The sequence below is a fragment of the Gorilla gorilla genome, chromosome 10 (genome assembly GCF_029281585.2).
Source record: "Gorilla gorilla gorilla isolate KB3781 chromosome 10, NHGRI_mGorGor1-v2.1_pri, whole genome shotgun sequence".
NCBI lineage: Eukaryota > Metazoa > Chordata > Mammalia > Primates > Hominidae > Gorilla > Gorilla gorilla.
Window position 1 is genome coordinate 122,167,297 of NC_073234.2, and position 24,439 is coordinate 122,191,735.

At 41.2% G+C, this 24,439-nt stretch overlaps 1 protein-coding gene across 11 annotated transcripts in view; it reads left to right on the plus strand.

The window, feature by feature from the left end:
* Positions 1-2,762: 2,762 nt before the first annotated feature.
* Positions 2,763-24,439, plus strand: part of RIC8B (RIC8 guanine nucleotide exchange factor B) — a 107,433-nt gene continuing 85,756 nt past the window's right edge. For 7 of the 11 annotated variants that reach the window (XR_004071939.3, XR_004071940.3, XR_008670575.2 and 4 more), the window contains exons 1-2: positions 3,130-3,332; positions 12,472-12,519. Coding sequence is in view for 7 of the 11 variants with exons in the window: in XM_063694279.1 (XP_063550349.1) it covers positions 3,249-3,332; positions 12,472-12,519 (132 nt within the window). In the remaining 4 variants the exon portion in view is untranslated. Of the gene's footprint in view, positions 3,333-3,792; positions 3,929-12,471; positions 12,520-24,439 lie in introns of those variants that run through there. The other 4 variants (XM_055358947.2, XM_055358948.2, XM_019038903.3 and 1 more) reach the window with 3 other exon arrangements.

Consider the following 24,439-nt stretch of genomic DNA (forward strand, 5'->3'; position numbering starts at 1 on the left):
AAAGAAAATGTATTCAAAATATTACAACAGTTGAATTTTAAAAGCTGTTAGCACCAGGTACTCATTAAAGACCTTCAGTTTGGCACATTCCAACTAGCCCATTGTCATGGCAAGAGGAAATGCCACAGCAGGATATATCAAAGTCCAAAATAAATGACTAGTATCTATTTGCAGGCTTTTTCATTGGCCCTAACCTGAAAGTCCATAATATTTTATGTTATCAGAGCCCAGGGTGCTTCTAGCCCTTAACTATACCACTTATTAGCAAACTTCTTTGCTTATGAGCCAGCTAATCAATACTCTGAACTTCCCTTTTCTCTGTAAAAAATAGTGCCTCTTATTGACCTTGCAATTTCAGATATAGTAAGGATTAAATCAAATAATCTACGTGGAGATATTTTAAGAATTTAAAATCTCTATCCATAGATATATATAGCATTACTATATTACTGTTTCTAAGAGCAACGACTTGTGAAAAAATATTTGTTGCTTTGATTACCAAGGCTCTAAATATTAATTCCTTGCTATCATGCCACTCAAGCATCACCAGGAAGTGAAGTCAGAACAGGACTAGAGTCTCTAGTCCCTGAAAGTATCCCGTAACTAATATTCAAGGAGGTAAAGTGATGTAGTGACCTAGGACTCAGCTAGTCTAGGCTCCATTCCCAGAGTCTGCTATTGACCTTGGACAAGCCACTTAATTTTTCTGGAACCAGAGTCTCGTCAGTGGTCAAAAGATGACTTGAATTAGAGTCAAAGATCCCTTTGAGTTATAAAATCAGAATACGAACATTTAATTAAAATTACTAAAGTACAACTTCCCAAGTCATTAATTCATCTGGTTTTACATTTTTTAAATCTCTTTTTAGAAGTACAGAGTTGGAGACTAAAAACATAGCCTATTTCTGGCAAACAGACATTTCAAAGACATGTGTCTGAAATGTCAGAGACCTTCTAAAAGAATGCTAAAGAGAAACATCTCTACGGAAATAAGATACTTTGTGCTCGTTTAATATCGTCTCTGGGAGACCCTTGCTCCAAAAATAAATATATGGATACCCCCAAAGCACTTAATTCTGTACTGGACACAGAGCAGGCACCCAAATACTTTGTTAACAGCTCTCAGTTTTTGTCCCAGTTCTTGTTACTTAACTCATCTGACCCTGTTTTCTTATCTATAAAGTGGGAACAATACCTTCCCCAATGATCCATTGAGATTAGAAGTATTAAAAAGTTCTGTAAACTGTTAAAAACAATTGCAAGATGTTACTATTAGCTTAGAAAATTAGCTAACTATTCCATGACCTTACTAAAATGTGCTTTTCGGAGAGAGGAATTAAAATCTTTCTGACTTAATTTATTACAGAGCACCTACCCCAATGCCTGACTCAACAAATATGCTCAATAAATGTTTGCTGCATGGAAAGTATAATATACAGAAAGACCAAAAGCTCCATAAACTCAGGTCCCATGTTCGTTCTTATTTCCGAATTCCCAGTATCTAGCAGAATATCTACCACAGCATAGAAGAAATTCAATCATTAGATAAATAAACTTTTGCCCCCTCTAGTTCCTCTTCAGCGCAGCTCAAGCGGGAGAGACTGGTAGGGAAGACATCAAGGATGATTATGGGTAAAGGCTGCTTGGAATGGAAAACTTGAAATTACTTGGAGAATTCATCCACTTTCCATCAAAAAAAAAAAGCTTGGGAGAGCAGAAAGAGCACAGGCTCTGAGTTCAAATTCTGTTTCAAAAAATCTGCAATTTTGATAAATTAACCAACTAACCTCTCTAAGACTCAGTTTCCTCATCTTAAAATGAGAATAACTCATATGGGTGCTCACTACAATGGAAGCTCCATGAAGGCAGGGACTTCACTTTGGGCCCACTGTATCCACACTGCATTTAACAGCACCTGGGCACAGCACAGGCTCTCAAATATTTGTTGAATGAATGTGTATGAAATTGATTGAGCTAACACAGGTGAAGTATTAACAGAGTGCCTGACACGTAATTACCACCGGGGCAATGGGAACCTTTGTCATCACCACCACCGCTACTGTATCGGTATTATTACAGTTCCTGGAGGTCGTAGAGCGCCCGCTTCGGGGGGAAAGGCCTGGTTTCAAACCTCGACTTTCCCATTCTCTGGCCGTGTGACTTAGGATAAATTACTGAAACTATTCGGGTTCCTTTTTATTTCCACAAAAATTTGCGTTGGGAGAATTAGAGGATATAGGGAAATTACCTAAGAGAGTCTGGAGCCCCGGTGGCACGAGATGCATGCTAGAGATTAGTATTAAGGCAGAAAATTGCCGAGTCCTGTTTTATCCAGATAACTGCCTTCGATTATTTCCCACATTACTGTAGCTGAGTACATAACAAGAACGCAAATAAGGGTGGAAGGAATTCCCGAGACCGAAACCGCTAAATGAGAAAAGGGAATTAAACCGTGCTTGACAGTTCCCACCAAGGGATGGCAGTTTCTGCGACCGTCGGCCAGTCCAGCCAGCCCAGCCAGCCGAGACTGGAGCAGGACAGTCAGCGACATAAGGAACAAAACCGAAGCAGACGCTTAGACCCTCCCTCTAACGGTCTCCCCGCCGCTGACCTCAGGCGGCCGCCAGACTCCCGTTTCCGGCCCTCGCGGTACCACAGTTCCCAGCATGCCCTTGGCGGGAAGTCTTTCCGGCTGGATGACTACTAATCCCAGCATGCCATTCGGCACGCCAGTAAATTAGATGGAAGAGCGGGATAGCCCCATTGCATGCAGGGAATTGCAGTCCATTTAGCGGCTGGTTCATAGATGGGCGGGGAAGAGCCGGGTTGCTCTCGTCCTTTGAGAATGATTCATAGAGGAGGGTCAGGAAAGAAGAACGGTTCAGTCTGTGAAAGCCCCCTTAAAAGACTGGACAGTTCTCCGAGGGAGGGAGCGGCAGGAGAGCAAGCAGGGCCTTGGGCCTGACTCCGCCTCGGTCCGCTAGCCAGGCCTCGACCGAGTCCTGGGCCTTGTCGGGGGCGGCCGTGAGGCGCCGGTTGCTGGGGGAGCGGTGACGTCGCGGGGTGAAAGTTGAGGGGCGGTGACGTCGGGCCGGCCCGGGCGGAGGCTGGCGGGTTGGAGGCAGGAGGGAGGGAGGGAAAGAGGGAAGGAAGGAAGCTGGGAAGGAGCGAGCGGGGGCGCGAGGCGTTTACCTGGAGGCAGCGGCTTGGGCGCGCAGAGCGGCCGCGGCTCCCCCGCACCTGCGGCCATGGATGAGGAGCGCGCCCTCTACATCGTCCGGGCCGGCGAAGCAGGGGCTATCGAGCGGGTCCTGAGGGATTACAGCGACAAGGTAAAGAGTCCTGGCCCCGGGCGTGCGGTATCGCACCCCCGGGCCGCCCTCCGTGCTTGCACATCGCATCCTTCCCCACCCCCCTCATTCCGGGGATGCGCATTGCTCTCCCCCGAAAACGTTTCCGGCTTGGGCATGCGTGTTTGTGCCCCCAGACTTTTCCATCCATGCATCCTGCATCCCACTACCCCCACTGTAGCGCCCACTCCTCTGATTCCTGGCCCAGCAGCTTGACCTCCGGTCCTCCTCTCAAGCGTGCAAGTCACACCCCCGGAATCCGTAGATGTGCATCTGTGCCCCGTGCCCCACTCCTGGATGCATAAATGCGTGAGAGGCTTCCTCACCTGTATAGCATAAAAATACGTGCTTCCCTGCATAGACACGGCCCTTGACATGCATCAAATGTATCAGCAACGATGGCAGTTTCTATACCTTTAGCACTGTACGGTTTTCAAGGCATTGATGTCTCATCTATGGTCTCCTTTGATCCTCAGAGTGTTTATAGGGTAGATGGTATCATCCTCCCCATTTTATAGATGAGGAAACCGAGGTGCAAAGAGCTGAAATCACGCCCAAGGTCATGGACATATAATGTTGTAAGTGGGTGGAGAATGTAACTCCTAATGATACCTGTTATTTGTATCGCATTAACAGCTTTTCTATCCATTATCTCATTTAATCTTACAGCAATCCTGTGAGGTATTATCTGCATTTTGCAATTGAGACTCTAGATTGGTTAAGTAACTTGCCCAAGGTCATACTTGGAGCTGGTATTCCAGTTTAGTTCTTTCCACTTTACAACTCTGCGTAAAAGAGTATCTTGTTATAAATCCCAGTCACTTCTCAGAACCTCTTTCCAAGAACCGTTAGCTCTTCATTACTTTTCCTTCCAGGAATTTTACATGCTCACTTCAAAAGATAGCCTACCACACCTTTATCCTTTGGTTTAGAAGACTGCTTTATAGGAATGACTGGCGACTCCCTTCTGTGAAAACACACCCAACACCAAGTCACAACCTAGCTGTTAATGTTTTTCTTTCTTTTGCCCCCGTACATCATCTCCCCTTCAGTGTTTGCTTTGTGTCCACCACTGCATCCATCCACTTTGTATTACTGACAATTTGTGTCTTATTTTTGAATCTTTTCCACCCGGGGCAGAAATGGCATACTGGTGGCTGAATTCCCGTTTAATCTTCCCAACAACCCTGGGAGGAGAGTGATGGTATTCCCCAATTCACAAATGATAAAATTTAGAATGATAATGTGGTCCCAAGTCCACACAGCCACTGAGAGATAGAGCTGAGATTTGAATTCAGGTTGTCCAACTCCAAGTCCAGCGCTCTTTCTGCCGTACTGTGTTGCTTTCCCTGGGAAGATTCATAGGTTCTATCTATTCATATCTTAGCTCCTTCACTTTCTGATACGCTTTATTGTTGAACATGTCTGCCTAATTTAGGAATAACTCATTCAATGCATAGTTGTACATATTGTGGAGATTATGATTTAACCCGATTTATTAACTGCTTTCCAGAAAAGATATAAGGCAGCTTCAAACTGATTTTCAGAAGCAAGAAATGCAAAGAGAACTTGGCCATTTGTTGAATCAACTAATGTTTATTTAGCACTTACTATATGCCAGATACCCAGCAATAAATAGGAATTTGTTTCTGTAGGGGAGGAAGGAGGAAAAACCTTCAACTGGATATAATCACGTTCTTTAATATTTCTCCTTCCCTTTATGACTAAACTAATTAGACTCCAGATTTGCTTCCTCCAATTTATCTCTTCTCATTGATCTCCCTCCAGATTGGTATCTACTTACCACTCCTGGCCAGGTGCTGTCAGAGCTTAAATCCTGAACATCTCCAGCTCCCCTTTTGTATTGGGAATGTTTTTAAGGTTGTTTTGCATGGTGTGTCTTGCTTAAGGTGGTATCTGAAGTGTTTCAAAAGATTCCCAAACACTTGTAATTTTGGGATCAAGCCTGAGAGTGCTCTGACTAGATGTGAACTGGGTCAGTTAGCTCTTTCAGAAGAAAGCGCTCCCTTCTTCTTTTTCGGAGACAGGGTCTGTATCTGTCACCCAGGCTGGAGTGCACTGGTGCAATCATGGCTCACTGCAGCCTCCATCTCCTCCCCCCGCCGACCCTCCCAAGTAGCTGATACTACAGGTGCGTGCAACAGCACTGGGCTAACTTTTTAAATTCATGTTTTGTAGAGATGGGGTCTCACTGTGTTGCCCAGGCTGCTCTCAAACTGCTGGGCTCAAGCAGTCCACTCACCTTCGCCTCCCAAAGTGCTGGGATTATAGGTGTTAAGGTACTGTGCCTGGCGAGAAAGCTCTCATATTTAATACTGACTGTAGTAGGGCCAGTATAGTAGGGCTGATTATAATACAAAGAAAATGGCTGAGCATCATATTGCAGTGAGGTTTTGCCCCTCAAAGGGAGAGATTTTGAGAGCAGATGAATAGGAAGTGAATGTATGATCATAGTGGTTCAGGCAGTAAGAATGGGGAGGTGGAATTAAATTGCCCAGCTCTATGGTATATGGAATTTGGAACCCTGAAAAAAATAGTTGGGTACCATATACTTCAGTTTCCTTATCTGGAAAAATGGATTTGAGAAATGTTTGGATTATGAGGTGATTATAGGGCATTGAGGAGTCCAACAGAAAAATGAATGCTGTAGAGAGAGAGAGACCGGTTCATTATTTGGGAGAGTAGTGGAGAGGTTCTTTATGCTACCTTATACCTCTAATAAAGCTAGTCCTTGAAAGGAGGCAGTCAAGTGTAGTAGAAAGGTGGTGGGATTTGACATCAGATAAACTTGGTTCAAATCCCAACTCTGCCATTTATTAGCTTTATGACTATGGATAAATTATATTAAGCCTGTGAGTCTCAGTTGCCTTACCTGTAAAATAGGGATAATATCACCATTCTCTTAAATTATTGTGAGGATTACATTAAATGAAATATAAGGCCAACACGGGGCACAATGCACCTAGGAAGCACTCAGTAAGTTACAGTTATAATGACCAGGGTACCTAAGAGGTGTGGCCAGATCACAGGTTCTGTAGCCAGCCTGGCTATGATCCTCAACTTAATGGCTTGTGTGACCCTAAACAAGTTACTTAACTTTGCTGTGGCTTAGTTTCCTCATCTGCCAAATGGAGATAATAATAGTAACTATATCATAGGTTTGTTGTCAGGATTAAATGAGTTACATGTGTAAAGCACACAGAACGGTGCCTGCCACTGAGGAGGCACCCCATAACTGTTAGCTTTGAACAAAAAAATTAAATGTGGCATGAGTTGGGATAGCACAATATTAAAATTTGGGAATATGCTCCATTCTTCCCCTTCTTTTTCTAATGGGTAGCAAAATTGTACCTTGTACCGCTTTTAGAGATACCTGTCGGGCTCCGGGAAACATCTAATTTCTACTGTGTTATATAGATTCTCATTTCCAAGCCTTCTTGCTTCATTCACTGACCTTTGTTATCTTGGAGAGAGGAAATATCTATCTATCCCAGAAAGAATGAAACTTGTCTGTTTGTCAAGGGCATAACACAGCATAGGTCTCAGCATAGGCAAGTTTTTTTGTTTGTTTGTTTAATGGGAGGAGCAGTTGTTTTTCTCTCCTCTCAATTCACCTGTTAACATTTATTGAGTGCCTGCTATGTACTATGTATTATCCCAAGCATTTTCACATTTCGTATGTCATCTTATATTAATTCCTCTTATATTAATCCTCTTATATTAAAACTTATGAGGGAGATGGAAGTATTCTATATACAGGCTCAAGGTCACATAGCTAAGAAATGGCAGACCTGGTCTTCAGATTCCATATCCAGGGATCTTTTTGCAGGGCTATGTTACCTTTACCCTGTCTCTTCTGTGTTTTTGAGCACAGAAAAAGTTTCTTTTTCAGGAGTGGTATACTACGGTTATTCCTCAATATCCAAAGGGGATTGCTTCCAGGATCTCCTGTGGATACCAGAATCTGTGGATACCAAAATCTTCGAATGCTTTAGTCCCTGATAGAAAACACCATAGTATTTGCATATAATCTGGGCACACCGTCCATTTTTTTGAGATGGAGTTTTGCTCTTGTTGCCCAGGCTGGAGTGCAATGGCGCGATCTCGGCTTATCATAACCTCTGCCTCCTGGGTTCGAATGATTCTCCTGCTTCAGCCTCCTGAGAAGCTGGGATTACAGGCATGCATCACCATGCGCGGCTAATTTTGTATCTTTAGTAGAGACGGGGTTTCACCATGTTGGTCAGGCTGGTCTCAAATTCCCGACCTCAGGTGATCTGCCTGCCTCGGCCTCCCAAAGTGCTGGGATTATAGGTGTGAGCCACTGAGCCTGGCTGGGCATATCCTCCTATATACATTGTTTTTTTTTTTTTTTTTGAGACAGAGTCTCATTCTGCCGCCCAGGCTGGAGTGCAGTGGCTTGATGTCAGCTAACTGCAGCCTCCGCCTCCCAGGTTCAAGCGATTCTCCTGCCTCAGCTTCCTGAGTAGCTGGGACTAGAGATGTGTGCCACCATGCCTGGCTAATTTTTGTATTTTTAGTGGAGACAGGATTTCACCATGTTGGCCGGGCTGGTCGTGAACTCCTGACCTCAAGTGATCCACTCACCTGGGCCTCCCAAAGTGCTGTGATTACAGGCATGAGCCACTATGCCTGGCCTCTCCTATATACTTTGAATAATCTCTAGATTACTTATAATACGTAATACAATGTGAATGGTATACAAATAGTTGTACTGTATTATTTAGGGAATAATGCCAAGAAAAAAAAAAAGCCTGCACTTGTTCAACACAGACACACAAAAAAATTTTTTTTTTTTTTTTTTTTTTTTTTCAGATATTTTCAAGCCATTGTTGGTTGAATCCACAGATACAGAATCCTTTGGCTACTGTTGGGTCCTAATCACCTCAACTTTAGTTATAGAATGAACTGTTAATTTGGGGAAGTATGTATCATTCCAGTCTAGACTGTTCAAGCTCTTGCTCCCCCACGGGCCTGTTCTTTTTTTTTTTTTTTTTTTTTTGTGTGTGTGTGTAGAGTTGGGGGTCTCACCATGTTGCCTAGGCTGGTCTTGAACTTCTGGGCCTCAGCCTCACAAAGTGCTGAGATTACAGGCATGAGGCACAGTGCCCAGCCCTCAGGACTTCTCTAATACATTTAGTAGAGAGATTAGTTGCCATCATTATCATGATTATCAACAACAAACTGTGACTAAGGGCCCTGAGGTATGGAGTAGTATCATGATTCTTTACATCGCAGGATATTTATGTTAGAGGAGCCTCAAAGATAATAGGGCCCAACCCCCTCGTTTAATAGATGACTCATCAACCATGATGATAACCGGAGAGGTGGCTTGGTGGCCCTGCAGGCCACCTGGACATATGACTACCCCATACATAGCAAATTCCAGCAGGATTCCAGTTTTGAAGTATGGCAAGTTTCTGGCCAAATGAAAGGTATTTAAGATACAGACAGATAGGTAGGTCTCTAGTAGTAGTCCTCTTAGGAGAAGAAAACAAGACTGCTGGCACTGAGGTCTTCATTCATGTGCTAGAAGAACCTGATTCATAGAAACCTGATATTGGGACAGTTCTATAAATATAGCCTCTGCATTTGAATAGAGTATGTAAATATCCAGGACCGTGTAAGAGGACTTTTTGTTTTCTACTTTGGAAGTTGGGCTCTGACTCTTTGAGTTCACTCTGTGGGTTCTTGCAGAGAAGCATGTTTAGTGGGCTGTTCCTTTGTTAAACTTTGTTCTTATGTCCAGATTATGTTATATAATTTGTTTCTGATTTTTAGTTGTAGAAGCAATCTGTGTTCATGAAACAGCACAACATACACCACCCAATTAGGTTTATTCCCTTGTAGTAGTGCTGTTTGAGTGTATCTTTAGAAATCTATGAAATTATTCCTAGCTCTCTAATAGGTCAATATTTGGCCAGATGCCACACCATAGGTTATTCAACAATAACAGTAGTGGCCATTGAACACTACTGTGTGCAAGGTGCCATGCTTATAAAAAATAAGGAAAATTTGATAGGTAGTAAAGTTGAATAACTTGACCAAGTTTACACTTTTAGTAAGCAGTAAGACTGGACTCAAACTCAAGGTTGTCTGACTCCTGATCCTGAGCTTTTTAGAGCTTATTCATGGAGTATGAAACCTGCAGTGAGAGTCCTCATAATAGTCTGGTGAGTCACTGAGCTGTTAGCTTGCTTGATCTCTAAATTGAACAATGGTTTAACTCTTTTTTTTTTAAATGGGGTTTTATCGTGTTGCCCTGGCTGGTCTCAAGCCATCTGTCCACCTCAGCCCCCCAAAGTGTTAGGATTACAGGTGTGAGCCACCATGCCCGGCCAATTTAACTCTTTATATTTGATTTTTTGCTCCTGTTTCTCTGGAAATTAAACATGTAAAGAAGGTGAGATGGCTGACTGTTGGCTAACAGTTCTAGAAATACACGTACAGCTGGAAATGCTTGTTCTCTTTTTCCCCATTTCAGCCTTAAAAAGGGGAGAGAATAAAGATAGGGGTACTGAATAAGTTAAGTATGATCTAAGTTGGATAAAAGAACCCAGGTTTATAGAAGCCAACATCTATTGGATCCAAACACTCTTAGAGGTTTGAGCTTCTGAATAGATTGGCGCATTCCAGATTCAATTTGTAGTGCCTCACAGACCATTATATTTTCTAATTAAGAGCAACAGAATAATTAGACCTTGGTACTATTCTGAATTCCCACCTTAAAAGATTAATTCTACAGAGGAACTGTTTAAAAGACACTTATAACTTACTGAGTGTCTTTCCAAAAGACAATTTATTTTTCTTTCCCCTTACCATTAATGCCAAAAAAAAGTTTAGAAGAAACATTATATTAACAAGTAGGTACATTTATTCCAGATAATTTATGGAATTAGCATTTTACATATAATGGCAAAAAAATAGGCTTTCTTGGTTTCTTAGTGCGATTATTTTCATTTGTATTGAAACTTCATGGAGCTTTAGTTTACAACTTTAACCTGATATCTGGCACTTTTAAGTCTAATGTTAATTTTCACTAAACCTCAGGTCTATACATTTCTAAGTATAGCCCTCAGATTTACAATCTTTCTTTCCTCTCCTCCTCCTTTCTTTTTCTTGTTCTTTATTCATTATCTATTTAAAAAGTTTTTTTATTATGAAAACAATATACCGAGTCTTCTTTTTAAAAAATTGCTACATAATATTTTGTCAGGTGAATATACTATGTATAATAGAATACTGTCACATGCATAACATTCCGTCAGTCTCCTGTTGGTTATTCCAGTTCTCGCTTTTTTTCTTCCACTATATTGGATGACACTGCAGTGATACACATATAATTATTCTCTCCTTCTAGATCAGTAGGATAAATTCCTAGGAGTAGGAGTTCTGGGTCAAAGAATATGAATATTTTTATGTCTTCTAATATGTGTTGTTGCCAAATCACTTTCTCTTTTAAGGTTTATGTCAGTTTATACTGCCACCAGGAGTATCATGCCTGGATTATTGATGTCCATTCCTCACAGGGCATTATGTCCTTAGTCTTGCTTTCCTTTAATCTGGCCTGTGAGCAACTGCCCAAAATGTTCTACCAGAATGCTGGTCACACCTCCGTCGTCGTCTTCCCCTGGTTGCCTGTCACCTATTTGCCAATTCAGGTGTAAATTTTAAAATCCATGCCCTTACCACCTGAGTTCATTCCTTTTAATTGTTTTGCATCTGTATTCGAGGCAGCCTCCCTCCCTCAAATGGCCACTCTCTCCTACCTCTGAGTCTTCCCTCTGATCATTTCTTACATTCAGAACTTCTTTTCTGCCAACATTTCTCTATCTTCTTTAAAAAATTGCTGCTTCTACAAAGATGTCAACACAGAACCACCTGTGATGATGATATCTTTAGTACTCAGTGTACTTCACTCCTGGTGGGTTGCCAGTAAATATTTGTCAGTGTGGCTAATGAGAGAAAGAAAAAAGAAAAAGCGGAGAGATTTTTGGTGGAGATTTTTGTTTTTTAATAGAAAGGCTTAGAATTCTTAAGAGCACTTGGTTGTCCTGAATAAAACTTCAGAGGAGAATGAGGAATTCTCTGCTCTATTTTTGGGGTACCATTGTTCTTTCTGTGATCATGGGCAAGCCAACTTATTCTGTCTTCTATTCCCCTCTACTTCAGCTACAGAGTAGAAAATATAGTATTGCCAATCATTGCAGAAGAGTCATGACACTCTCTGCCTTTCCAGTTATTTTTTCCTCATAATCATTGGCATCATCATCATTATATCCCTAATATTTACTGAGTATTGCTACTTGCCAGCACTGAGATTGTGCTTTATATACGTGCCTTAGCTTTTTTTTAACTGTCACAGTCTCTCTATGAACTAGGTACACCCTGTTTTCAGATGAGAAACTCAGCTCCAGAGAGTTTACTTGCTCAAGGTCACAGCTAGTAAGTGGTGGAGCCACCATGATTTAAACTCTTATTCTTATTGAATTACTTTTCTGAAATATCAAACCATCAAGTCTTTCCTATCCACAGTTCTCTGATGATTTCTTATTGCATATGAAAAAGAAAGTATAAACTCAGCAGCATCGGAAGGCCCTTCCAAATCACTGTCCAGTCTACTTTTCCATTCTCATCTTCCTCCATGCCCCACCCCAAACATATGTCCTGTGTTCCAGTCTCACAGAGTTGCTTATTTCACAAATATATCATATAGTTTCACACATTCGAGCCTTTGTTTTTGTTCCTGGAATGCATTCCATTTGCCTCTGGCAAACTCCTGTTTATCCCTCACGATCCAACACAAATGCTCTGTATTCTGTGAAAGCGGTTCCGGATTTTCCTGGGCAGTTAGTGGCTTGGTTTGCTGTGCTCCTTTGTATATATATCTGCTGTAGTCTTTTCACACTGCTTTATAACTATTTGTTTACATGCCTGTCTCCCTTACTTTAATAAGAATATTGAGATACGGGGAGGCAACATTTTTTACAGGGACATTATTTTAGATGCTATTAAACGTAGCCAAAATTAAAAAATACATGTATTTAAAATGACATTGTTTCCCTTTTTTCCCCCTCAGCATAGGGCTACTTTCAAATTTGAATCAACAGATGAAGATAAGAGAAAGGTAAGCCTTGGTGTTACTCTGTGAATGTTTATGTGTGTGTGTATTGCATTCATGGACTTTCTAAGCAGTGGTCATGTTTTCATCTGATAGTTATTGATTGGTTTCTTGTTTCCCTTCATTTTGTTTTTTAGGAACCCTGAGAAGAAAGGTTAGGTTAGGTTTAGTTTGGGTTACATGTAACTCTTTCCTCCTTTGTCCTCACAGGACTATTAACACTTGTATAAATCAGGGGAGTGGGAGGGATTCAGAGGAGTCTCTCCCCAGATCTACTCACTCCCAAAGACTGACTGTTTAGTGGCAAGACTCCAGGTTGCCCAAAATCCATTGCTAATATTACAAAACTTAGCTTGAGACAAGGTCTCGCTCTATCACCCAGGTTGGAGTGCAGTGGCTCACTGTAACCCCAGACTCCTGGGCTCAGGCAGTCCTCCTGCCTCAGCCTCCCAGTAGCTAGAGCTACAGGCACACACCAGCATGCCCATTTTAAAATTTTTTTGTAGAGACAGGGTCTCATCATGTTGCCCATGCTGGTCTGTTGAACTTCTGGCCTTAAGTGATCCCTCCTGCCTTAACCTCCCAAAGTGCTGGGATTACAGGTGTGAGCTACCATGCCTGGCCCTGCCTTTGTGTCTTGCTGTACTCCGTACATCTATCCCTGGCTATACAAATGCCAGAACCAAACAAGAGAGTATGACTGAATCAGTGTAAATCTATCACTGCTGCTAGAAACATAGCTTAAATCCAGTATTTTGCTAGTAGTGGGTTGACAGTGCCTTGAAATCATTCCTCCATTCACCTGTATCCCCATACCTAATATCAGTGTCCTGCTCATTTTACCTTTTCAGATTTCTTCCATCCATTTTCTCCTTAACCTCTGCTCTAATTCAGGCCTACATCTGATTACTGCATCAGTTTCCTGACTGTTCCTTCATTTTCCAGTTACATGCTTTTCTAGTAGATTGACATCCATAAATCCAAAATAGCAATCTGACCATGTCATCCTTAGCCTTAAAACACTTCATCTATCCCTTCATTGACTTTCTTTACCTACAGAATAAACTTCAAGCTTCTTAACATGACATGCTGGGTGCTCAGTGATCTGATATATGCCTACTTGTATTTTGTGTTTTAGAAATAGAAAATGTTTCCAGTTATGCACACATCCACATCCCTTCTGTTTCTTGCTTACTACTTTTGCAATATATTGTTTTCTACCTAGAGTGCTCTCTCCCTCTTGTACACCTCTTCTTTTTCTCACCTGGTGAATCCCTACTCACCTCAGGGGCACCTCCTTCAGCAAGCCTCCTCTGACATTCCAGTTAAGGTGAAGTACCTCTTCAATATTCTCATAATACTCTATATAAATCTCTAAATTAATATTTATGCCTTGTTTCTTAATTATATATCTGTTGATGTTAGCCACTGGTATCTTTATACACTTGACGTTTGGAGTGCCCAGCACATAATAGGCACTCAAAAAGTATTTATTGGATGAGTGACCATGGAATATAAATTTTGTAGATTAAAGGTTTAACTCTGACTTTCTTTTGGATTTGAACAATGTAACCAAGACTAGAATACCTTTTTAGAACAGGGATTCTAAACTAGGGATATGCTCTTCAGAGAGCTTTTTCAAAGTAGCCCTGCTCAGGCCCAACCTCTTATCTACTGAGTGAGAATTTGGGAGGTGAGCTCCAGGCATGTGTATTCTATGTCTCTCTCTCTCTCTCTCTCTCTCTCTCTCTCTCTCTCTCTCTCTGTGTGTGTGTGTGTGTGTGTGTATAAAGTATATAAATTATTTAGAAACAGAATCTTGTTTTGTTGCCCATGCTGGAGTGCAGTGGCATGATTATAGTCCCCTGTAACACTCCTGGGCTTAAGTGATCCTCCCGCCCTAGGCTCCTGAGTAGCCAGGAATACTGGCTACCATGCCCAGGTATGTGCCACCATGCCCAGCTAATTTTTAGATTTTTTGTAGAGACGGGCTCTCACTCTGTTGCTCAGGCTGGCCTCAAGGGATCTTCCCGCTTTGACCTCCTACAGGCGTAGGATCACAGGTGTGAGCCACCACATTCGGCCCAATGTGTATTTTTTTTTTTTTTTTTTTTTGAGATGGAGTCTTGCTGTTTCGCCCAGGCTGGAGTGCAGTGGCGCCATCTCAGCTCACTGCAAGCTCCGCCTCCCAGGTTCATGCCATTCTCCTGCCTCAGCCTCCCAAGTAGCTGGGACTACAGGTGCCCGCAACCACGCCCAGCTAATTTTTAGTATTTTTAGTAGAGATGGGGTTTCACCGTGTTAGCCAGGATGGTCTCAATCTCCTGAGCTCGTGATCTGCCCATCTCGGCCTCCCAAAGTGTTGGGATTACAGGCGTGAGCCACCGCGCCTGGCCCCAATGTGTATTTTTATAGATGGTCTTCAGGAAATAAATACTCATATATCTGATGGGAGTGCAAAATGGCACAATCCCTATGGGGAAGAAACTGGCAGTGTCTACCAAAATTACAGATACGTTTTACTCTTTCACCAAGAAGTGTCTCTTTTAGAAATCTATTCTGCAGATAGATTGAACCCCAAGTAAGCAAAGTTATTCACTGAAACATTGTACATAATAGCAAAAGATTGGAAACAAGTGTCCAGCATTTAAGGAGTGTTTGAAGAAACTATGGCTCATTTACATTATGGAATATTATGATGTAGTAGAAAGAGATTCACTGTATGTGCTAATGAGAGAGTGAAAAAAAAAAAGCAAGGTGTTAAAAAGAACATGTTTGACAAACTCATGATAAGTATTCAGGCTAGGAAGCCAGCTGCTATTTATTTAATTTCATTGGAAGATCCATACTATATCCATAGATTCATGGTGCCTTAGAAATCTGACATTAGAGTCTTTGGTAGTGCTTTTACTGGTAAAAACAAGCGTATTAAGACAGAGTCTCCTACCCCATATAAATTTCAGGTGAAAGGGAGAAATTTCTTTCACAGTTATTAATAAAATGTGTTTATTTCCAATAGGGTAGTAGAAAAAAACTAACATTTTCAAAGTACTGTCTTTTTCTGAGTTTTAGATTTCTGAAGAGAGTAACTACTCTATAGTGCTTATTACCAGTTATAGTGTGTAGGTTTCTGCTTCCTGGGAAGTCTGTTATAAACAAATGTCATTAGGGACCTAGCCAGGTAATCTTCATTAATGGGAAAACATCGACAAACAAATTCATTTCTGTGAAGTCTCTAGGGGTTAAAACCATCTGTGACTCTTTCATGCCTAAGGCTCTTTTTAGACTTAGACATCAGAACTATTGGACAGCTCAGAAGGATCTATACCTTAATAAGCTTTTCAAGTTCTTAATGGAGAGACATATAGAATATAGGCATTTCTGTACCTTAAGCCTACTCAGAAAATAAAAGGAAGTCACATTACTGCCCAATTCGTTTGCTCCCTATATTCGTTTTCACACTGCTGATAAAGACATACCTGAGACTGGGAAGAAAAAGAGGTTTAATTGGACTTAGAATTGCACGTGGCTGGGGAGGCCTCAGAATCATGGTGGGAGGTGAAAGGCACTGCTTGCATGGCGGTGGCAAGAGAGAAAAATGAGGAAGATGCAAAAGTGGAAACCCCCGATAAACCCATCAGATCTTGTGAGACTTATTCACTACCACGAGAACAGTGTGGGGGAAACTGCCCCATGATTCAAATTATCTCCCACCATGCTCCTCCCACAGTACGTGGGAATTATGGGAGTACAATTCAAGATGAGGTTTGGGTGAGGACACAGAGCCAAACCATATCGTTCTGCCTCTGGCCCCTCCAAATCTCATGTTCTCACATTTCAAAACCAATTATGCCTTTCCAACAGTCCCCCAAAGTCTTAACTCATTTCAGCGTTAACCCAAAAGTCCACAGTCCAAAGTCTCATCTGAGACAAGGCAAATCCCTTCCGCCTATGAGCCTGTAAAATCAAAAGCAAGCTAGTTACTTCCTAGATACAGTGGGGGTACAGGCATTGGGTAAATACAGCCATTCCAAATGGGAGAAATTGACCAAAACAAAGGGGTTACAGGGCCCATGCAAGTCTGAAATCCAGCAGGGCAGTAAAATTTTAAAGCTCCAAAATGATCTCCTTTGACTTCATGTCTCACATCTAGGTCACGGTGATTCAAGAGGTAGGTTCCCATAGTCTTGGGCAGCTCCACGCCTGTGGCTTTGCAGGGTATAGCTCCACACCTGGCTGCTTTCACAGGCTGGTGTTCAGTGTCTGCGGCTCTTCCAGGTGCAGGGTGCAAGCTGTCAGTGATCTACCATTCTGGGGTTTGGAGGATGGTGGCCCTCTTCTCACAGCTCTACTAGGCAGTGCCCCAGTAGGGACTCCGTGTGGGGGCTCTGAAGCCACATTTCCCTTCTGCACTGCCCTAGCAGAGGTTCTCCATGAGGGCCCCGCCCCTGCAGCAAACTTTTGCCTGGGCATCCAGGCCTTTCTGTACATCTTCTGAAATATAGGTGGAGGATCCCAAACCTCAATTCTTGACTTCTGTGCACCCACAGGCTCAACACCACATGGAAGCTGCCAAGGTTTAGGGCTTGTACCCCCTGAAACCATGGGCTGAGCTGTCCCTTGGGCCCTTTTAGCAATGGCTGGAGCATCTGGGACTCAGGGCACCAAGTCCCTAGGCTGCACACAGCCAGGGACACTGGGCCCGGCCCATTAAACCATTTTTCCCTCCTAGGCTTCCGGGTCTGTAATGGGAGGGGCTGCATTAAGACCTATGACATGCCCTGGAGACGTTTTCCCCATTTTCTTGGGGATTAACATTTGGCTCCTCATTACTTTCACAATTTCTGCAACCAGCTTGAATTTCTCCTCAGAAAATGGGTTTTTCTTTTCTACTGCATTGTCAAGCTGCAAAGTTTCTGAATTTTTATGCTGTTTCCCTTTTAAAGTGGAATGCTTTTAACAGCACCCAAGTCACCTCTTGAATGTGTTGCTGCTTAGAAATTTCTTCTGCCAGATATCCTAAATCATCTCTCTCAAGTTCAAAGTTCCACAGATCTCTAGGGCAGGGGCAAAATGCCACCAGTCCCTTTGCTAAAACATGACAAGAGTCACCTTTGCTCCACTTCCAACAAGTTCCTCATCTCCATCTGAGACCACCTCATCCTGGACCTTATTGTTCTTATCACTATCAGCATTTTTGTCAAAGCCATTCAACAAGTCTCTAGGAGGTTCCAAACTTTCCCACATTGTCCTGTCTTCTGAGCCCTCCAAACTGTTCCAACCTCTGCCTGATACCTAGTTCCAAAGTTGCTTCCACATTTTCGGGTATCTTTTCAGCAACACCCCGCTCTACTGGTACCAACTTAACATACTAGTCCATTTTCACACTGCTAATAAAGACATACCCGAGACTGGGAAGAAAAAGCAGTTTAATTGGACTTAAAATTCCACATGGCTGGGGAGGCCTCAAAATTATGGTGGGAGGCGAAAGGTACTTCTTACATGGTGGTGGCAAGAGAGAATGAGATAAACCCATCAGCTTTCATGAGACTAATTCATTACCACAAGAACAGTATGGGGGAAACCGCCCCCATGATTCAAATTATCTCTCAGCAGGTGCCTCCCACAACATGTGGGAATTATGGGAGTACAATTCAAGATGAGATTTGGGTGGGGACACAGCCAAACCATATCACTCCCCTCGTTCTCTTTCCTAAAGGTGTTTTTGGAGCTCTATGCCAGCAACTACTTAGTAACAGCGGGACATTTTTTGGTAAACTACATTGCTATCTCTTTGAAAAACACTAACCCCTCTTATATGAAAAATCTTTGTGACAACTTAGAAGTAAGTGTAAGGGAACGGTGCCCTTTAAAAAAAAAAACTTGATTATACTGTGCTTTTTAGGAGATAATTATAAATTAATGATCTTTAGACCTAATTCCTGACACTTATATAGTGTTTTGCAGTTTTACAAAGATTTGCTTCTTACCGGTAGTGCTGTAAGTATGGTAAGAATATCACCATTCCTATCTTATGAATAAGGAAACTGAGGCTCATATGAATGACAGCTTGCTAACACTCACACCACTAGTTAGTGGTTCAGCCTCACATAGACAGCAGATTATCTATTATGTGCAGCTCCTTCACTGCTCACTGCTCAATAGCTCCCTCTTATTACCATTGAGGTATATTTCAGAAGGCTTGAAATTATGATCCAGTACCTTGTTTTCTCTCATTTTATACCTTGAGAAACCATTTAGGTAACTAGATTTAAGTTGGAAGATAGCAAAGGAAATTAGCAACTAGAAGTGCTTGCATTTTTCTAGAGAAGTAAAGTCAGATACAACGGCTAATGTTTGTGCATGTAATGCAAATAGTTCCAGGTGCATGTGGATCATTGTATACTTAGATATAAGCACCTGTGTTTATTGAAGCATTTGCTTTATATTCTGTACCTAAATTGGTAGGCTGTGATTATCTACCAGCACATAAACAAATATGTCATGCAAATATGTAGGATTGGGGGGGAGGATATAATGAATAATCTGAAAATTCACATGTTGAGGAAATGAAAGCTCTTAAACAAAAAGCTTTAAAACAAAACTGACCTCAAAACCAATAAAGAGTACTAATTGCAATAAGTTTTGGAAGAGACATATCATAAAATGATTAAAAGATTTCCAGCTCTTTCACATATAAGAATACAGCCTTATCAAATGTGGAAAATTTCAGTTGTCTGAGATAAATCTTTGTGTATATAGTAATTTTCCTCAAAAGAGTGAAGTTAAAAGTAGCCAAATATCAAGCATATTTTATTACCTTCAAATTCACACAGACCATATTTCTGTGAAGCCGTAAGGTAATTGTCAAGTTGAGATTGCAAGCTCTTTGAGGACAAGAACTCTAGCTTACTTTATATTTTCAGCAAAATAGGCACCTATAATAAATGCTTGTTAACTGAATGAAAAGAACTTGGTGAGTGAGTGGAGGCCAGAATTCCTGTGACTTGTACATACTGTTTGGTTTTGTGTTCTATATTATTTTAGCTATAAAGTAGAATCCCAAGCACAGCTCATGTTGTTCACTGAAAAAGCAGGATACAGTGCAAAAGTATGCATACAGTATGATCACAGCCACGTAAAACTGATAAAAACCATACAAAGAAAAAATGGTGACAAGGAGATAAATGGCAGCCACCTGAATAGTTATTACTGTGGATATTTTCTTTTCTGTTTTTTAAACTGTTCTTTTATATTACAATAGATTATAATGATATAAGCATAGGTTCATTATATAATTATAACGTTACAATATACTGTTACAATAGTGTGATTGGAGTTATAAGCGAAGGACTAATATTTCTTTTTTCAAATCATGTATTTTCTCTAAAATTGGCCTTCTTGATTACGTATTCCTTTTGGGAGAGCATAAAAAACTCTTACTCAGTTTGGGGCAGTATTATCGGCAGAACCAGTTTATGGAGTGAAATATATATAAACACGAAAGTTCATTCTGCCATTTCAAATGCTTTTTTCTTTTTTTCCCCCAGACACAAATGTATTTAGCATATTAGGGATCTCTAATCCACAAATGTTTTTTCAGTAAATCCTGTATTCCTGGCCTTGTGTTAGGCCTTGGCTCCTAAGTTGGCTTTTTGTCCGTGGTGTTTGGTTTGGCACTTTCTCAATTATAGATGCATGCTGAGGCTTGCCATTGTGGACTATAGAAAATGAATGGGTAAATTTCTATATTAGATTCCCCCAAGGAATATGTGCCAAAATAGAATCATTAATCCTAGACTGTGAATCCATGCTTTGGAATAGCTTGAGGAATGGATGCTTGTTCTAAAAGCCCTTTGTCCTTATTTTGGTCATTTGAAATTGTCACACTCCAGTTTTTACTAAAACAAAATAAGCTTTGTATGCTTTGCAAATTTGACTCAAAATTTATTTGGTGTCTTTGCTTGAGGGAATGTTTTGATACATAGTGCAAGTACAGTTCTCACTTAGAAACCAGTAATTTTCAACATCTTCATCTCTTTAAAATAATTGCACACAATACCAAAAGTACATCTAAACCTTTTACTTTTTAAAGTTCCTGTCCAGCTGGAATCTGACACAAGACTTGACTTAGGTCTGAGTTGTATCATAGGGCAGGATGAATGCTTCACGGTAGGTCAAAAAAACAATTTAAACTTCATTCCAAATTCCACTTTTAGTTTTAGATGTTTTCCATGGCACTGGAGGAGTAAATCTAGAAAGCAAGGACAGGACAGCCCTGACTTAGTAAGCCACAGGTATGGCAGTCTATACATGATCGTTGGGTCACATTTTAAGATTTCTGTCTGGGATGATAAGAATACTATCTCTGATTTGTACTTTAGAGTTTCAGGTGCATTTTCTCATATAGAGATTTCATCAAGAAGTTCCACTTCCAGCCATGACAGTGTGAAGATCTCTACAGATCTGCTCCCTAATGGAACTGGTAAAAATTATTTTTAAGAACAACCATTTAAAGTCTGGAAATAGTCCCAAAGGCATACAGTCAATGAAGAAACACCTATTCAAAAAAATCTAAAAGTAAGAAAAGTGGGCCGGATGCTGTATCTCACTCTTGTAATCCCAGCTACTTGGGTGGCTTGAGGAGAGAGGATTGCTTGAGTCTAGGAATCTGATGCTGTGGTGAGCTATGATCACGCCACTGCACTCCAGCATGGGTGACAGAGTGAGACCCTATCTCTAAGGAAAAAAAGCAAGGAAAGTGAAAGTCTGTGTTATATGAACCAAGACCTGTTCTCCCTCTCTTCTCTTGGCTAAGTGAGATAGAACTCTTCTCCAAACTGGTGCAGGGAAGAATATACGGTTCCCTTTCCCTCTAGTCCCAGTTGGAGTGCTGTCTTCACAGGAGTGATGGAATGTCAGCATTTCTCATCCTGCCCCCAGCTACCTGTTGCTGAAACTAAATTCTGGATAAGTGTAGCTGAGAGGTGGGTCTTACCTCCTTCCATTCTGCCCTTCCTCATGGGATAGCAGCTGTACCTTGGATGTGACACTGCTGAGAATACCGGGGCCACAGTCATCCTGGTGGCGGAACATGGTTCCACCCCAGGAAAAGCAAACCAAGGAGATCAAGGGTTGCTGTACCTTTACTTCAGTTGAGCTGTCAGCCCTAAAGTGGGGGTGTCACACAGAAGCATACCATTGTCTCTGCCCCCAGCATCAGCACCAGGGCTCAGAAATTTTGTCCAGGGGAAGAAGCAAGCCTTATAAAAGAGAGTGCTGAATGTCTCCTCAAAGGAACTGACTTCATTTGCACAGAATATGGAGAAGTTCATACCTAAGGGTGCAGGTTGTGATGAAAGGCACTTGGGGTGACATTAACACAGTCATTGGAGATATAGGTTAACCCAAAGGCCAGCTACTTTGCTAGGAGGAATGGGATAACTGAGCTAGATTGCTAGAGAGAAAGGAGGAAAGTGGTAGCTGGGAGGAACTATCCCTTCAAAAGATTGGATCTGTTTGTGGAGCAATTTTTGCCCCAGGACATTTTTGAAGATGGTAGATCAGTCAACCAGCAATTAGTGTCACATAACAGCTGTGTGTGATCAGGAAAAGAGAAAGTCAGAGGGGTCTGCCAAAGCCACTGTCATCCCAGTGCAACTGTGGGCATACCCAATGGTGTGCCCTATAAGGTGCAACATTAGGGCTTCACACTTTGAGGAAGCAGAGAGAGAATAGACTGCTAAGATAATTTAGCCAGTCACTAAACAAATAAACAAATACAATAGCAACTCCTGGAGAAGGTGGGTGGGAGGGAGTGCAAATACCTAGAGTTGTTACAAGATGTCCAGTTTCCACGGGCGGGGTGGGGGTGGGGGAGGGAAGCAGGCACCAAAAACTGCCTGTATGACCAGATGTTGGATTAAACAAAGACTTCAAAGTAGCCATTATAAATATATTCAGAGAACTAAAGGAAACCATGATTAAAGAAGTAACAGATGTAATGAAGTCCCATAAAATGGAGAAATCAATACAGAGAAGTTACTTTTAAAAAAAGCCCAATAGACATTCTGGAGTTGAATAAAGTACAATAACTGAAATAAAAATTCACTGAAGGGGCTCAACAGTAGATTTGAACTGGCAGAAGAAAGAATAAGCAAACCTGAAGACACAGCAATAGAGAATATTCAAGGCAAAGAACAGAAAGAATAAAGAAAAACGAAGAGAGCCTTAGAGAATTGTGGAATAACATTTACATACCAGCCTACACATAATGGGAATACCAGAAGGAGAGGAGAGAGAAAGAAAGGAGAAGAAAAATATATTTGAAGAAATAATGGTATAAAACTTCCCAAATTTATTGGAAACCTACATATCCAGGAATTCAGTGAACCCAAAGAGATGCATAAATACATCATAGTAAAAATGCTAAAAGCCAAAGACAAGGAGAAAATCTTGAAAACAGCAAGAGAAAAATGACTCATCATTACAAGGGAAGGTCAATAAGATTCACAGCTGACTTATCAGAAATGTAAGTCAGTGGGATAACATATTGAAAGTGCTTAAAGAAGAAACCTCATCTAAGAATCCTGTATCTAGTAAAGCTATTTTTTAACACTGCAAGGGAGATAAAGGCATTTTCAGATAAACAAAAAACTGAGAAAATTTGTTGCTAGCTGACTCACCTTACAAGACTTAATAAAACAAGTTCTTTAGACTGAAAGCAAGTAACCCTAAACAGTACTTTGAATCCACGTGAAGATATAAAGAGTACCTGTAAAGCTAATTATGTAATTGTAGAAGTCAGTATGAATACATAATTCTCCCATTTTCTGTTCATTGATTTTAAGAGTATTTGTATAAAACAATATGTATATAATGTATTGTTCAGTCAATAATATAGAGAAATGTAATACACTTGCCAAAAACAGCACAATGGTGAATGGGAGCAAAGCTGTATTGAACTAAGGAAGCAAATCCAGATGGTAACTAGGATCCACAAGAACAAATCAAGAAAACCAGAAATGATAAATAAGGCTAATATATCAAAAGCTATAAATGTATACTTGTTCTCCCAGCTTCTTTAAAAGACAAAATTATAAAGTAATAATTATAATAATGTATTATTGGATTTGTAATGTTTATAGATGTATATAACAATAATACTATAGAAAAAGGGGGAAGGGAATAGTGAAGTAGCTACATTGTCTGGGGTAAATACCCGTGGTTCGTCTTCTCACGCCAAGGCAATTTAGGATATGGACACACACCAGGAGTTCAGGAGCGGAGGTCTAATAGGCAAAAGAAAGAGAAAAGAAAACAGCTCTCTCTCTAGTGAGAGAGAGGGGACTTCTGAGAGGAAAAAGGAGCCAGCAGCGGATGTGCCAGATTTTATAGTCAGATTTGAGGAGGTGATGTCTGATTTACATAGGGCTCACAGACTGGTTCGATCAGGTATGATGTTTACATAGTGTGGGGAGGGCTGGCCGCCCCAACCTCATCTTATTATGCAAATGAACTTTCCCATTGGCCAGCACTATCTTGTCTGCTCCTTAATGTACATGTGGCTGACAAAGAGAAGGGAAGATGGAGCCACCATCTTGAATATGATTGGCACAACTGCTGGCATGTATGTCTGCAGCTCGATTTTACAGGCTGCTCTTTGTTAGAAAGGGAAATAATTTGGGGCTGCTTTTCATTAAAAGGAAAACCTTACCGAGGACTTCCGTACCCTCACTATCTGCCTAAGTAATTTCTTCTTAACTCCTGTGTCAATAATGTTATACAGGAATGTTTCTGTATCTCACTGGAATTAGTATAAATCTGGAGCTGATTCTAATAAGGTATATATGCTAAGCCCTAGAACAATGACTAAGGACATAACTCATACTTACACTTTGAAAACTGTAAAACATTGTTAAAGGAA